This window comes from Phacochoerus africanus, chromosome 3, assembly GCF_016906955.1.
Source record: "Phacochoerus africanus isolate WHEZ1 chromosome 3, ROS_Pafr_v1, whole genome shotgun sequence".
NCBI classification, from domain to species: domain Eukaryota; kingdom Metazoa; phylum Chordata; class Mammalia; order Artiodactyla; family Suidae; genus Phacochoerus; species Phacochoerus africanus.
Window position 1 is genome coordinate 18,398,079 of NC_062546.1, and position 17,437 is coordinate 18,415,515.

Below are 17,437 nucleotides of genomic sequence, written 5' to 3' on the forward strand. Positions count from 1 at the left end.
TTTTTTTTTTCACAGATCAATCTTAGGTTCAAAAAAAATGAGCAGAATGTCCAGTGTTCTCATGTACTCCCTACCTCCCACCTCCATACAGTTTCCCCTTTAGGGCATCTCACATCAGTGTGAGAATATTGATCCATTATTATTAGCTAAAGTCCATAGCTTATATTCAAGTCCATTGTGTGTTGCACAGTTCTATAGGATTTGAAAAATATGACGAGTATCCACCATTGCAGTATTGTACGGACATTTCACTGCCCTAAAAGTCCCCAGTGCTTCCTTAATTCATCCATCCCCCCAGAGTCCCTGGAAACACTGGTCTTTTTACTGTCTCAGAGTTTTGCCTTTTCCAGAATGTCTTGGAGTTGGAATAATATACTAGAAAACCTTTCAGACAGGCTTTTTTCACTTAGTGGTATGCATTTATGTTTCCTCCATGTCTTTTCTTGGCTTGAGAACTCATATCTTTATATGATTGAAGACTATTCCATTGTATGGACATACCACAACTTGTTTATCCATTCACCTATTGAAGGACATCTTGGTTTTTTCTAAGTTTTGGCACTTGTGGGTAAAGCTTCCATCAACATTCATGTGCAGGGATTTATGTGGATGTAAGTTTCAGTTCATTTGGGTATATACCAGAGACAGCAGTTGCTGGATCATGTGATAAGAGTATGTTTATTTTTGGAAGAAGGGGCCAAACTGTCCTCCAATGTGGCTGTACTGTTTTTCTTTCCTGTCAGCAATGAGTGAGAATTCCGGTTGCTCCACATCCTCCACAACCAGAATTTGTGTTGTCGGTGTTCTGGATTTGGGCCATTCTAGTAGGCATGGAGAGGTACCTTCTTGCTGTGTTAATGTGCACTTCCCTAATGACATATGATATTGAAGCTCTTTGCATATGCTTATTTGCCATCTGTCTATTTATTTTGGTGTTTATCTGTCTGTTCAAATCTTTGCCACTTTTTAAATTAGGTTGTTTTTTTTTTCTTTTTTTTAATTTATACATTATTTTTTTTTCTGCTGCACAGAACTCCTAAAACTCAATAATAAGAAAACAACCTAGACTTTTGCCTTTGGAATGGATTAGGTTGTTTTCTTATTATTGAGTTTTAAGAGTTCTTTGTATATTGTGGACACAAGTCCTTAATCATCAATGTCTTTTTCAAATATTTTCTCCCAGTCTGTGGCTTGTCTTTTCATTCTCTTAACATACTCACATTTTTCATGCCTGTATTTTCTCATTTAATCCTCCCAGCATCCTATGAGCTATGTAGTATTGAGATCTATAGCATTTTGCTAAGGAAACCAAGGCTAAGAGAGATGAACTGACTTACTAAGTGATGGAGACAAGACATGAACCCAGATTTGACTCATAGCTCCAGACCTCACATCACCAGGGTATCCCACTTGCCATAGGTTAACCCATGTGGGAATAAATCCTGATCATGTTATACTTAAGTACCCTTTCACAGTCTCAGAAAATAGTCTCTATGTGGATGCCCTGCAGAGCCCCAGCATGGAGACGGGCGTCTAAGTACCTGAATAGGACATAGAAAGCCTTCTGCCACCTAACCCCCACCTACTTCCTCTGCCTCTTCTCCCACTGCTAATCCTCTCCCACTCCATGTTCACAAGACAAGGAGCTGCAACTTGCCCAACATGTTTGCTTTTCCAGGACCTCCGCTGTCATTCTTGCCATTGTCTCTGATGGAAAGATCCTTCCTCATGGTCCACCAGTCAAGCCTTACTTTCAATTCCTCACTTATCTATCACTTCACAAAGCCTTCTATTCCCCCACTTTCTAGACCTTGAAATTCTACTCCTCTGTACAGTCTGTTTCCCCCACCACATTGACAAACTCCATAAATACTTGGAAAGGCTCTTCCACGAGCCTGTATATAGTAGGTGCTCGGTGAGTGTCTTCTAAATAAACGCATGATGAAGTGATATTGGCAAACACCATCATCTGGTGGTTAGAGGCACTGCTCATCCTTAAGAATATTTAACTAAAAGAAATAAGTTTCTTTTTGTTCTCTTTTTAATCATGTTTGCTTTCAGATTTTAAATTTCATTTCATATGAAAGAAAATTCCCTTTCAACATTTTAAGCCAAAATCTTGGTTTCCACTGCTATAGACCTCAAGGGCGGATATAACTCAATAAATAAAGGAGATTTTTGAATCAATAAGTCATTAGAGGACCAACAAGTGAAAACATATTATGCATTTTCATTTATTTTTTGAGGTTTACAGTTTTGGGAACAGCCTAACTGTCTGAGCTGAGAGTCATGTGCTGGGCCCTATCTGAATCTCTGCTGGGTGCCTGTCCCCCAGGAAATCCCACTTCCTAGGGTTAGAATACTGCAGGGACCAGGGATGCAGACTCCAGGAGCAGTACCTGTGAGATGCTAGAAGTTTGGGGGCAGTGCACTGTGTGAACCAAGCAGGCATTCAGGGTCCAACAGTCCTGTGTTATGTTGTAAGCTTGCTTAACCTCTCTAAGCCCCAGTTTCTTCATCTGTGAAATAGGAAGAATAAAAACACACCATCATTGTGGTTTTAACATAATTATCTACAGAGCTATTTGGAGGAATAAATGATTGAGTGAGATAATGTTTGTAAAGCCTCCATCAACTCCATAGAAATTAGCTTAAAACTCCTTGCCCACCTCACACCCTATTTCCCCACCCACCCAAAAGGATGACTTGGACCTCCCACCTACTCCTTCTGGCTGTTTCCCTGGAAACTCTTCTCCATGATGAGTAAGAAACATGCATCCGGTGTCTAGCATGGTGCCTGGTCCATGGCAGTGCTCAATTAATCATTTTTGTACTGATTAATTAGTTAATTAGTAGATGAACGTGGGGTGGTATCCTGTCCAGCCTTGGCCTGCTTGTCCATCCTAAGTCCCATCCCTTGTCTTCTCCTGCTCAACCTTCCATCATAGGGAACTGACCCTGCAGGTTGCATTTCTCAGCCCCTCTTGTTAGCTGGCTGCTGGCTGAGTTTGGCCAATGACACGCACTGGTAGGAGGTTGGAAGGTGGGCGAAAGGAAGAAGCCAGGGTATTTCTCCCCTCTGTCCCCATCCCAGGCACTTTCTTGAACAGAAAGTAAGTCTCCTTCCTTTTCTCCAGCTCCCCCCTGAGGGGCCCACTGTGGCTCCAGTGTCCACAGGTGGCCCCCTGGGCTCCAGTACCCTCACTTCCTCCCTCTGTCCCACCATCCCTAGGGAGGCAGTCTCCTTGCTGATGTTTATCTCTGCGTAACTTCTCCTCCTTTCTTTGACCTCTCAACACTTCCATCGCCCAGGTAACCGCTTCTCCTAATTCCCTCTGCTGCGTACCCTTGAAGTGCTTTCTGCTATCCTGCTTCAATACCCCCTGGGAATCAGGAGTGTCTGAGCTAAGAGAACCCCACTCTTCCAAGCTCCACCATCTACTGGCCAGTCAGTGCTTGGGAGCCTCAGTTTCCTCATTTGTAACAAAGATTAAGAGCACCCATCCTGCTTCTCTGCCACAGTCATTGTGATGGTCCAACAAGATAATCTATTCATATACTCATGAGTACCAGCCAGAGTGCAGAGAATCGAAGAACAGGGAGCAAAACAGATAATGTCCCTGTTCTCGGTGGGGGCCTCCAGTTAGTGGTAGTAGATGTGCTTGGAAAATGCAAAGTTCTGGAAAAGTCTAATAGGATAAGTGAGCAGGATTTCCTTGATCCTCACAGACCCTAGGGGGGTGCCCAGAATTTTCCATTCCACTTGCCAGGGAACCCCAGGGTCCCCCTAGAGTAAGGTAGACTGACCAGGGGATGCAGTGTCATGTGATGAGATGTGCGCAGTGATCAGGACAGCAAACTGAGCCCCTCCCCCTCCAGACTCAACCAGGGTATGCCGTTTGCATGTCTGTTAGCGCATCCATGCTCACTATATTAATTATAAAGTCTTAGCCTGATTCTTCTGTTTTACTAGGGTTTTTTTTTTAATTCTTTTTATTTGGTATTATTTGAAGTAAGCGTGCCATTGACTAAAGCCTGAAAATCTTGTTTATGCCTAGATTGTCTCTGAAGTGGTTATTTCCTGTAACACAATTTTTAGTTATTGATGACCTCTTTTATAATAATTTAGTCAGCTTCACTTGAATGATAGTATTGATAACAATATGTGGCCAACAGTCTGTTTGCAACAATATGCCAAGAGGCAAAAGGAAAACATTTGTGCGCTTTTTGAAAATAGGTAAAGTTGCCAGTTTTAAACAAGCATGAAAATGGAGCATATTAATTCTGGTCTAATACTTCTCACTTCTGGAGTGTTTTTTACATGGTCTTTTCCTGCATTGTCCTCTGAAGAAGGCATTTCCATCCCCATTTTAATGACAAAATCACTGCGATTTAAAGAAGTGGCTGACTCTTCCCAGTAGTTAATCATAAAACTAGAATCTGAAGGGGAGGTGGATAAAAACAGGAACAGCATATATAGCCCCCCTTTTTTTTTTCCTTTTTTAGGGCTGCATCTGAGACACATGGAAGTTCCCAGACTAGGGGGTCAAATCTGAACTGCAGCTGGAGCCTATCACAGCCACAGCAATGTGAGATCCGAGCTGCATCTGCAACCTATGTCTACACAACACAGCTTGCAGCAATGCCAGACCCTTAACCCACTGAGTGAGGCCAGGGATCAAACCCACATCCTCACGGATGCTATGTCAGGTTCTTAACCCACTGAGCCACAGCAGGAACTCCTACAGGTGCTTTTTAAGGCATAGTCATCTCCCTAAGCCTAAACTTCCTCATCTGTGACTGGGGATATGAACTGACAGTGGTGCTTGGGGTTAAACAAGAGAGCATGTTTGTAAGTAGCGTGATGTCTGGCATGTGGTGATTGGTAAATAGCAGCTCCAAAGCAGGGCAGTGCTGAGCTGGCTCCTTACCCAAAGGCCTTATCACCCATCTACTTGTTCTCTGCTCTCTCTCTGCAGATGACCATTCTCGAGTGAGGCTGCTGGTACTGGATGGAGACCCACACTCTGACTACATCAACGCCAACTACATTGATGTAAGGCTTTCCATGGGGCTGGGCAGCGAGTACAGCAGGTTCCAGACCTATGGCTGTGCCCCCAGTCTCTTCCCCAGAGAGTGGCCCTCCTAGAATAGGGCCAGAGGGTCTGGATCCTCCCCATAACTAGTATAACCCACATTGATTATCCATCAAAAGCTGAATTCATTTTCAGGCCAGCTGGAGTAGCCTGCTCTGCAGACTCCCAGGACTGCCAGTCTTGTTCCTTCGGCCATGAATTCTTTTATGCGTGTGCCCGTTTGCCCATTCATTCATTCATTTGGAGCTACAGTCATTTATGTGACAAAAAATTACAGAGTGCCTCTGTACATTGGATGCTATGGGAAGCATAAAGCTAGAAAAGCTGTGGTCTCTCCCTTCTAAAACCTTATGGGAGGATAAGCTATACACATCAATAATTCTAGGGCAAAATAGAAAGTGGTAGGTGTCATGAGTTCAGATAAAATACTGCAGGGATTCAGAGATTGTGGCTGGGGAGTCATTCTTCCATCAAGAATGCAAAATATGATGTGAACCAAAGCTTCAAGTGCAAGTAGAATTTAAAATCAAAGAGGGAGAAGAGGGGCCTCTGGCCAAAGAAGAGCACAAGCAGAGATGTAGCAGAGGGTATGTAGCAGCTCAGCTTGAGAAGAGCAAAGACTATAATGGGAATAGTGGAAAGTAAGGTTGGCGACAGATCACTGATGTTTTTGATCAAACGTAGGAAGTCGGACCTTGTTTTGTAGGCAAAAGAAAGCTACTGAAAGGTTTTGATAAAGGGGGTGACTGGTTCAGAGCTGGGCTTTGGGGTGATTTATCTGTCACCAAGGGTGTGAGAGATCGGAGCGGGGAGAGTCTGGGATGAAGAGCCCCAATTAGGAAAGGAACTGCTTCCGCATTCTAGGGACCATGGAAGAAGGGACTAACTACAGCAGGAGCCAAGATGGGTACACATGGAAGTGAGAGAGTTTGCAAAAGGGGGCACGGCCACTGGGACTGGATAGACATCTTAGCATGACTGATGCAAGCCGTGCTTCCCAGGACCTCAGCTGGGAGCCCAAGAACCTTGACGAAAGGCTCAGAGATCCACTTGGTCTCTCTGACCCCCAAGTGTTCTTATAGACAAGCTACAATGCACTGTGGCATGCGTGTGAATTCCCCATAATCTAGGCTAAGCTGATGATTCATTGATGCAACAAATATTTATTGAGCTTTGTGTTAGGCATTTACCTTTTTGCCCTCAGGTCTATGCCTTGTTCTTCCCCATTCCGCTTTGCATTGCTGTTTTGTGTATGTGTGTGAGAGAGAGAGAGAGAGTGTGTGTGTGTATGTGTGTGTGTGCGTTGCAGGGAAGAGAGCAAGCTAACTCTTTAAGGAAGGTGTGATGGGAGAGTAGAAGGTGGAAAAAAAGGAGAAACCGTTGTATTTCTCTTCCTCCTTGTTTCCTGGGATGGCAGCTCCATCAAACAGGTCCATCAGAGTTCCAGCCTTGACAAGGTGGCCCCAGCTCCTGGGCTCTAGCAGCTTCTCTGCCTCCCATTATCCACTGGTTCTAGAGTGATTGCAGCCTCCTCCTGGGGCTGATCTCTAGGTGGCCCCACTGTTCCCTGTTTTGCATCTCGGCTCCTTCATCACCTTTATAACCAACTCCCTGTACTGAATTCCCTCTGTCTGAAAGACCTGGAGAGGTTTCTAGTTCCCCACCTGCACCCTGGCTAACACAGGGCCTATGTGTGGTCAGAAGTGGGGCTGGAGCTTCACTGGGGGTCACGATAGACACAGTCTCTGTCACCAGGACCCCATTCAGGAAAGTTCATGAGGAGATGGCCAGTTCTGACTAGCCTGTCTCCAGTCTAGAAAAAGCACTCTGAGCATCACCCATCACACACCTTCAGCCTTTACCTCAAGCATTTCATATTCATTTCACAGATACAACACAATGTGCTGGAAACTTTAAAAGGGGCTCAAGACTGGTAAGGGAGTCAGATAAGAAAAAAGACCCTTGAAGAGCAGAGGCCACAGGAACATAAAGGAAAATCAAAGCCTTCAGGTGGGACTAGGGTGGTCGGTGAAGCCTTCCTGGAGGAGGTGACATAGTGAGTGCTGCCTTAGTCAATGACTGAAAGTCAACCAGGAAAGAAGGACCAATAGTAGCCCAAGAATGATCACCTCTAGCGAATCGACACTGCCTGAATTCATACCACAACTCACAAAGTAAATCCCATGACTACCCATTTCCGGGTGAGAAAATGGGGCCCTCAAGGTTATGAAACATCCCCAGGCTCACACTGCTAGTATGTGAGGAAGGCGGGAGCAGGAGTCTGAGTCAGCAGTGCCTCCCCCACCATGCCCTTTGGGCTTTCATAACCACAGGAAAGCAATTATAGCAGCTCATGGCTCTGAGTCACTCTTGGGTCCTATGGTGGGTGGTTTATGGAGACCTCCAAATAGCCCTCGGGGTAGGTAACACCCCCATTTTTTTTCATAGGGAAGCTGAGATGTAGAGAGATTGTACAGCTGGTCCACAGCCTTGCGTTTGGTCAATGGCAGAACCAGGCTAGAAACCAGACCTGAAAGACTCAGTCCAAGGCTCTTCCTCCTGCCCCTCCTCACCCACTCCCAGACACTGTCTTCACCCAGCATGCAGTGGGGACTCAGTCAGCATATGCTGAACCTGACTGAGTTGTTTCCTTCTATTTCTCCTTGACCTTGGCTATGGCTACATGGATGTGGCAGCCCTGAGGGCCATGCCCATGAGGGGGTCTGCTGGCCCAAGCTGCCATGTCTGGCATTCAGTGCCTGAGTGCTACCTCCAGCCAAAGCCACTCTCCTAGATCCTAGATCCACCCACAATCCAAAGTTGAGTGAGGACCTGGCTGCAGTCAGAAGCACTTTGGTATTTTATGGATGACAAATGAAATTGCTTTAAATGGAAGTGAGTCTCTGCAACATCAATACTAATAACACCACCCATTTCTATCAGGTTCTTATCATCGCAGTGCATTCTGCAAGCCTTCAAAGAAAGGAAACCTGGGATGGAAGTTAAGAGCCTTGCCCTAGATCACTTGGCTAGAAAGAATCCAGTTCTCTGCCCACCTGGGACACACTACAACCTTCTCCTTCTCTCTCTGAGTAGATCATGTGGCTATCTATCCAGCCTCTGCTAGATGCTGTTTTAATAAGTGATACCAGACTCTGCTGGATCGCAGGGATTAGAGTCAAGGGCTCATGAGACCAAAGTCATGAATTCAGTCCTTGTAGGGCCTGTCAAATCCAGGCCTTTTCTGCTTCTTAGCTGTGTGATCTTAGGTAAATTATTTACTTGTTCTGGCATCTGTAAAATGGGATAACGCTCTCCCCCACCTCCGCAGAAATGTGGCAACTAATGTCAAATATCTACCTGTCAGGATCCCATTGTGAAACAGAGGCTCCCTCAAAGGGAATTTAATAAGAGTAGGAAGAGGATTAAGGGACACTAATGAGGTGGGGCAAAGAGATGGGGACGCAGTATCCCCAGGCCAGAACCAGCAGGGAGCTCCAGGCTTAGAGAGGGGGAGAGTAGCTGTAAGGAAGAGGCTGCCTAATAGGAGCTGTAGCCTTTGATGGAGAGTCAAGGTCAAGCCATGGTGACCTGGTAGGGAGAGACCTCAAAGATCATACACCCCAACCCCCCATGGCCTCTGAGCTCCTGCTTCTGCTCCCCATTGACCCAACCCAACTATCAGTCAGGGGGCATGGGAGCCCAGGGTGTACTCTGTGTGGGTCAGCCTCCCAGGGCTCAGAGCAGAGTGTGGAAGGGATTAGAGAGTAAACAGAGGGGTGGAGAAGACACCAGGCACAAGCACCTTCTAGAACAGCGTTACCAATGCCGGGTGGAGGGTTGGAATCACATCAGTCATGAACCCACTATATACCCTAGCAAAGTCAAAATTCTCAAGGTTGCAAAGGGGAGGGATTCCTGGCAAGACACACCCTAGCTAGGGCTCACCCCTTTGCCCTGGTTTCCACCCAGCCAAAGACCTCCTAGCCCTCCAAAGGGCTAACTGCCTATGCTGGAATCATTTATCCACAATTGGATCTTGATGATACATTAAAACAACTCCATTTGGCTAATGAGCTGGATGGGGCCAGCCCTGTGTGTGCCTCCAGAGGCCATGGTTCTGGACCAGCCCGCTGGCAGGTTTGTTTGCACACCCGAGAATGTATTGGCCACTTGAATCTGTTATAAATTACCAGTCTGGAAATAAATATCATATCTGGGTCCCCAGTAAGTTACAGATGCACGAGTGCAGAGTGAGATAAATGCATTTTAGATGCAAACCTCTTTCCCATTGCTCACAGACAGATGGAGGCAGGCCCAGTGCTGGTTTGCAGTCGATCTGCGTGCTGTGTAGGTGGGACTTAAATGAACTCAAAGTTCTTTTAAGGTTAGAAAGTTTTCCGTACAAGCTCTTGGCAAATCCCCAGAGGAGCCCCAACGGAGCAGTACATTTCCTTTTATCTCCATTGCTGAAGAGTCTCGTGGTTTGAATATTTTCTCTCTGGGGACTCTATGGGTTCCCGGAGGCCACAGAGGGTTTCTTTACTCATTTGCCATGCATGGACAGGCACGCAGCATGCATGCATTTGTCACATCAAGGCTGATGACCCAGGCAGACTTCTCCATGCTGGGGACACAGCCATGAGCAAACCCGGGACAGCCCTGCCCCATTGGAGCTCTCCTTCAACCAGGAAAACAGACCAAATGTATGTAAATAAACAGAGGCTCTTTCATGGTAAGTGCCCTGAAGAAGAGCAAAGTGGAGAAGGTACAATAAAGGATGCCAGGGTGGGTCAGGGAAGGACACTCTGCAGAGGTGACTGATGTCCTAGCAGAAGCCTGGGTGGAAGAGGAGAGCACACCAATGGGTTACCTGGGGACAGACACAGCAGGCACAGGGGAGGGCCAATGCTAAGGCCTCTAGAGGGAAATATGGTGGCTGCTTCCAAAGAAGAGCAGGACAGCCAGGGAGCCATGGAGATGGTGGTTGGAAAACTGCAAATATGGCTTAAGAAATGAAATGGAAATAACAGAGATGGGAAGATGCCCAAACTGGGCTTAAAATGCCAAGCCAACTGCGGTGACCTCAGAGAACACCCCTCTGGCCTCTGTCAGCTCCCATGGGAGCTCCCCAGAGCCCCATATCTTCCCCTTGGTGGCCCTTGTCCCAGTTTGTTGATGTTTACAAGCTGCTCAGAATCCGAACCCACATCCATCTGCTCCACTTTTGTATCCCTGGTGCCTTATACAGAGTTCCAAATGCTCTGTTAGTAGCTGTGGATTGAATATTGAAGGATCGGATGAGCAAAAGAAATAAAATAGTGAGCCCAAGTCATCTACATATTTATATTTTTTATTAAAGTATAATTGATTTACAATATTGTGCCAATTTCTGCTGTGTAGCAGTGACCCTGTGTTTTATATATATATATATATATATATACACATTCCCTTTCTTATATTGTTTTCCATCATGATCTATCCCAAGAGACTGAATAGAGTTCCCTTCGCTGTACAGTAGGACTTCCTGGCTTATCCATTCTAAATGTAATAGTTTACATCTACCAACCCCAAACTCCAAGTCCATCCCATGCCATACCTCATGCCCCTTGGCAACCACAAGCCTATTCTCCTTGTCTGTGAGTCTATTTCTGTTTTGTTGATAATAAACCCAAGTCATCTCACCCCACAATTGCAATGGGAATTTCTTGCTCAAAATTCTCATCCCATTGACTTTGAAGTACATTAGAATCTTCCAAACCCCATGCATTTTTGTCTTTGACCTTTTGTCTTCCAAGCAGGGCATTAAGGGAGTGCCCCACTCTCACCTCAAAGACATAGTCGTGCATGTGTGTCACAGACCAGCCTCTGCTGAAAACTGCACTCAGCTCTGGGTGGCCCGTCCCCTGGCCCAGAAAGAGAAAGTTCAAAAAAAAAGAAACAACAAAAAAAAATAGCTTACTGAGGCACATATTATAAGGGTGTTAATGGGGCATCTACCAAGCCCTGCAGGACTGCTCAAGAGGAGGCAGGGCTCATTTGAAGTGCAGCATAAAACTAGAACATAGGATGCTTGGGGCTGTGGAAGAAGCCAGAGAGGGACAACTAGAAATGAAGCTGGAGATGAGACGGAGGCAGGTGATTAGTCCCAAGCCAGGGCATTTGGACATTATTGTACAGGCAGTGGGGAGCCACGGCAGGCTTTAAAGTGGGCATAATAAACAACATAATCAGATAGACTGGGAAGTTCACTGGCAGGAGGCAGATGGGCTCTGGGACCAGACTGGAGGCAGGGAGGCCAGCATGAGGCTAGAGCCTTGGCCAAGGCCAGGGAGGACTAGGGCTGTAAAAAGGAATGATGATGGGGATGACAGAAGAGGATGGACTTGAGAAACTGCATCTTTCCACCCATTAGGGTACTATTTTCTATTCCCAAACCTATGCAGGAAAACTCCTAGAGTCACTTCTTGTGAGCTTGGGAAGCTCTGTCCATCTTGATTTGGAGGAATGGAGAGCTCTTTGTACTTTTCATCTTCCTTCTTACCTGTCCTGGCTCAGAGGAGGGTTCAATTACTGCATTTCTAGGGAGAGCAGAAGAGCAAAGGGGAGGGAAAGGCTTACCATCTCAGGGTCTCTCTTGTGGCCAACCCACACTTTAAATCATGTTAGGCACTCAGTAGATGCTTTCCAGATACATAAAATAATAATAATAATAATAGCAAAGACGTGTATGTTAAATCCTAGGATAGGGATAGGGCCTGGCACCTAGTAACTGTCGTATACTATTAAGTCACTTAAGCCTAACAGTAAGGCTGTAGTATAAATGCTATTATCCCCATTGAACAGCAAAAATCACTTGAGGCATGAGAAGATTAAGTAATCTGCCCCAGACCACACAGCCTGTATGGGACAGAGCTAAGATTCACACCCGGGAAGTTAAGTTCAGAGTCTGTGCTTATAACCACCATGTTCTGCCACCTTGCTAGTTGGTCTCTCAGCAGCTAATTTACTGGGCATTTGCTCTGTTTTACACTGTCCTAGGCTTTGCAGGGGAAAAAAAATTAAACTTAGGAGATAGTGTTTGTCCTCCAGAAGATACCACTTCACTGAGAAGATAGGACCATTCAAAGAACTGAGGTGGAAAAGAATGTATACATGTATGTGTAACGGGGTCACCTTGCTGTTGGTAAAAAAAATGACAGAACACTGTAAACCAGCTATAATGGAAAAAATTAAAATCATTATAAAAAGTAAAAAGTTCATCCTAAAAAAAAAAAAAGCAAAATCGAGATGGAGCTGTTGACTCCTGGTGGTTAATCCAACCGTTCCAGCCATGACACTGACCTGGAGCTGGCACTGATGGTCAACCCAGGCATTACTAGAGTATGTATGGGGGAGCCATAATGAATCTTTGAATCCAAAAGTGGATCCACTGAATCTGTAGATTGCCTTGGGCAGTATCGTGACAATATTGATTCTTCCAATCCAAGAGCATGGTCAGTCTTTCCATCTGTTTGTGTCGTCTTTGATTTCTTTCATCAGTGTCTTAATAATTTTTGGAGTACAGGTCTTTTGTCTCTTTAGGTAGGTTTATTCCTAGTTATTTTATTCCTTTTGATGTGATGGTAAATGGGATTATTTCCTTAATTTCTTTTTCTGGTCTTTCATTGTTAGTATGTAGAAATGCAATAGATTTCTGTGTATTACTTTTGTATCCTGCAACTTTACCAAATTCATTGATGAGCCTAACAGTTTTCTGGTGGTGTCATTAGAATTTTCTAGGTATCATATCAAGGCATCTGCAAAGTGTGATAGTTTTACTTCTTTTCCAATTTGTATTTCTTTTTCTTTTCTGATCACTGTGGCTAGAACTTCCAAAACTACATTGAATAACTTTGGTGGAAGTAGATATCTTGTTCCTGATCTTAGTGGAAATGCTTTCAGTTTTCCTGGGTTACTTTGCTGTACAGCAGAAATTGGTGCAACATTGTAAATCAACAGTATTTTAATTTTTTAAAAAAGGGGATCCAGAACTTCTGAGAAACCACTTCTGTTTCTCCATAAACTGTACAGATCACCAATATTTAAAACAAAAATAGGTGTCTGTCAAAATTCAGGGCTTGTGTTCTCCTGAGAATGTTACCTAGAAAAGAATGTGGAATTTCAGATCATTCCACCAATCTTGCCACCAACAGGCTCCATTATTAAGTGAGTTCATAATGTTTTTAAAATATATCCATTCATTCATTTATTTACTCATTTAGCCATTCAGTAAATACTAATTATATTCAATGTAATGTTCTCAATGCAGATCTGTCTCCAAAACCTGAACTTCCACCCAATAGGACATAGTTCATGCTCTGTAACAAGAAAGGGGACCCTCCATGTAGGTCATGCCCAGGCAAAAGAGAAGGTTGACCCCAGAGTTAACCCCACATCAGAGCTCAGCAGAGCCTGTTGAAGACCCTGAAGAATACAGGGAAATCAGAAACTGGTCTCCGAATCAGAAAGTGACTTTATCAGTCTCTAGGTCAGTGGAAGGGACTTCAATTCCAAGCCCAGCCATGTTACCCAGAAAGACAGTATTAACATCCTTCCCAATGTTCTTTTTCTAATTGTTGCTGGTGCAGAGCCAACGATGCGATTGTTTTCTGCTCTTGGGTGCCCTACGGGGTGGTGCACAGCGTTCTGCATATAATCATGGCTCAGGAAGGATTTAGTGGTGGTTGACGTGTCACAGAAACCTGAAAATTCCTTCTCCACCTCTTCCTGGGTACTCGGGCATCCAATTTTTGCTCCCAGTGCATGGCTCCAAGGCAAGCCCCTCACGAGGAACTGTAATAATAGCCAACACCTAGTGATCGACTAAGCATTTTACACTCATTCTCTTGTTTAATCTTTGCCACGTCTCTGGGAAATGTTTAATGCTAGTCTTATTTTGCTTATGAGGAAACCAAGCCTTGGGATGATAGTTATTAGTACTGTGCTTTTTGCAAGCTTTGACAGGAGGCCCTTCACTGTGCTTTTCTTCTGTTATCCAGGGGTACCATCGACCTCGGCACTACATCGCAACTCAAGGTAAGTGTCCCCCTTTTCCTATAAAGGGCCCTTGCCTTACACTAGAGGAGAGGACCGAGCTTCCCCCAGCAAAGTAACATAGGGGTAGGGCTGGAGAGCCACCGAGGTCTTTGGTCATTTGTTTGTTTGGGAAAGAAGGAGGTGCCAAGTTCAGCTATGGGGGAGAGGAAGGACGTGTCACTAGAAAATGATCAGGAGAGATGGGCCCTGGAGGGACAGACCCAAAGCAAGTGCCATCAATATCTACCATCCAGGACTGGAGCTGATGATGACTTATCTCCTCATGGGTGTGTGTCCAGAAGACAGAGGCAGCCAGCTCTCCCAGAAAGCAATTTACCAGCATGTTATCAGGAGGCTTAAAAATGACTGTACCTCTCCAGCCGTTCTGGGAGGAAATCCTGTGGATAATTATGTATGTGGACAGTGACATATAGAAAGAGATCCTTCAGAGCATGGTCTCATTTTTTTTTATTTTATTTTATGGCTGCATCCTTGGCATATGGAAATTCCCAGGCCAAGGATCAAATCCAAGCCACAGCTTCAACCTATACCGCAGCTGTGGCAACACCAGATCCTTTAACCCATTGCATTGGGCTGGGGATTGAATCCATTGCCCTGGACTGGGGATCGAACCTGCACCTCCACAGTGACCTGAGCTACTGCGGTCAGATTCTTAGCCCATTGTGCCACAGTGGGAACTCTGACAAAGTGTGATCTCATAGGAACAAAAAGTGAAAAATCTTTGATGCCCAACAATTAATAGATTGATTAAAATGTGATACTTCCATATTATGGAAAATTATACAGCCATGAATAATTTCATGGTTGGTAAGAATTTATAAGGGCATGGGAAAATACATATAATAGATATAATGCTTATTACAGTAAATAAATACATATATATATGTATACAGAAAAATGGCATTCAAAATTTTTTATCAAATACACGTATTACTCTTGCAATTTTAAAAATGATGAAGGCCCAGGATCTTGAAAGAGAAATTTCCAAGGAAATTGCTTTGGTTGCTCAGATCCTATCTCCCATTTCTTGTCTTTTTTTTTTTTTTTCCTGCTTTCTGTCCAGGCTCCAGACGAATGCATTTGTCAAGCCCAAAATTGGGTATCTTTTGATTGTGCTCTTAGCATCTGGCTCCTGGCAGCTCCTGCCCACCCCACCCCGACTCCAATTTCCTTCCCATCTCTCGTCGAGGTCTGGAGCCTAATTTTGAAATCTGCCTTACGCTATGTTATTAACCCCTAATACAAGGTGATGGGTCGGTGGGAACGTAGGGCTGGTAAAAAGGTCTGAGCAGGAGAACAATGAATAGGAGACACTGTGGGCATTTCCACAGGTTGCTGGGGACCCTCCAAGGTGGACTGTGGCTTTTCTTATGCCCACACTGACCTTACCTCAAGCCACAGGCTCAGTGGCTTGGGCGTCTTAACCAGGATCACTGGCCTCACTGTTACTCACCCAAATGGAACCTTGACTGACCAGCTGAGGACATGCCTCTTGTCTGCTTCCTCACAATTTCAGTCTTTGAGCCTGTCTCCTTCTCTGTTGGCAGGTCCCATGCAGGAGACTGTCAAGGACTTCTGGAGAATGATTTGGCAGGAGAACTCAGCCAGCATCGTCATGGTCACAAACCTCGTGGAAGTGGGCAGGGTAAGCCCCTCCTGCAGGAACTTGGAGAGAGGATGCTCGCGCTCCAGTCCCCAGCATCTCTCTTTGTTCCAAGTGCCTCCCGTCCCCCATTAAAGCCTCCTTCCTGTTTCACACTCGAGGAATGTCTTTTCGCTTCAAACCTCTCACCCCTTTTTCCACCCTCACTCTCCGCTGATGACGTCATCTCATCTCCTTGGAGGAAATTACAGCCATCAGACACCAGCGCTCATCTTCACACCACAAAGCTGCATTCTACTTGTATCTGCAACCATCTTCTCATTCTTCCCCTCTATTATCAGGCTGAACCATTAAAAAAAAAGAAAATAGCTGGCTTTGTTGACCCCCAAATGGAAGAATATCATCTAATGTGATAGAAATGACTCTTGTCCTTTCAAAGGCAATCCCAGTGCCTTGAATCACAGAGGCCGCTCAAGAACTTCTCATTGTCCCCTTCTCACCAGGAAAGCAATTCTCTTCCCCTTGCCAGGTTATTTCCCTCAGCATACAAACGTCCTGAGTAGCTTCCCCCTTAAAAGCATAAAGCAGGCAAACAAAAATGCTTCTCTTGTCCTGACTTTTCTGCCAGACTCTGAAGACTCACACACAAGCTTTGCTTCTTCACTTCCGTTCTCTTCCACCCCCGCCAACGTGGCTGCTCCCTCCATCTCACCCATGGGGATGCCATCAGATCCCCAGCATCCTTCATGTTGACCAATCCAAAGCCATGTCTCTCTTCTCATTGTACTCAACCTCCCAGTAGCATCTGACCCTTTGCTTCCTGACCTCTAAACCTTGATATTCTTCAGGGTTCAGACCTTGGTCTCTCACCTGGCTCTCTCTCAACTCTCTCATACCTGGTCCTTAGCCACGCCTATGGCTTAGAAATTGGACTGCTCTTCCCGGCTTGCCTTTGCCCACTTGGTTAACTGTGGCATGTGGGTGGGTGGGCTGCTGGGGTTAAAGGCAGGATGCACAGACACTAAAATTAAGAGGTGCTCTCTACCTATCACATGAGCTAACTAAAGAGGGGGAAGGTAAGTCGGTGTTTGGGCAAGAATCAGATAATCCATTAAAGAGTCTTGGCCTCCAAGATAATGGGAAGGGGGGACGTCTGGGTTGTGAGTCATACATAATTCAGCAAAGGCCCATGGACCTCTCATGGCCTGATAGGAATTTAGGGCCAGAGAGACTTTATCCTCAAGCCCACACTTACCTAGTCTATTCCCCAGTTTTACAGATGAGGCAACAGATACAAAGGGGTGGAGTAACTACCCTGAAGTCCCAGCCAAAACCTGGCCATGATCTCTGATTCTTGACTCCTGTCCTGATGCTCAGGGTCTCGCCACTCAATACTGATACTGTGGATGGAGTTCCCATCGTGGCTCAGTGGTTAACAAACCTGACTAGCATACATGAGGATGTGGGATTGATCCCTGGCCTCACTCAGTGGGTTAAGGATCTGGCATTGCTGTGAGCTGTGGTGTAGGTTGCAGACACGGCTCAGATCCAGCATCGCTGTGGCTCTGGCATAGACCAGTAGCTACAGCTCCCATTCAACCCCTAGCCTGGGAACCTCCATATGCCGCTGGAGCAGCCC

General features: G+C 45.4%; 1 protein-coding gene across 1 annotated transcript in view; it reads left to right on the top strand.

The window, feature by feature from the left end:
* The window catches only part of LOC125122575 (receptor-type tyrosine-protein phosphatase T), a 126,431-nt gene that overhangs the window by 65,464 nt on the left and 43,530 nt on the right, over positions 1-17,437 (top strand). Inside the window, exons 4-6 of the mRNA XM_047771068.1 lie at positions 4,980-5,056; positions 14,138-14,174; positions 15,743-15,840. Of these exons, the coding sequence (XP_047627024.1) occupies positions 4,980-5,056; positions 14,138-14,174; positions 15,743-15,840 (212 nt within the window). The remainder of the gene's footprint in view (positions 1-4,979; positions 5,057-14,137; positions 14,175-15,742; positions 15,841-17,437) is intronic.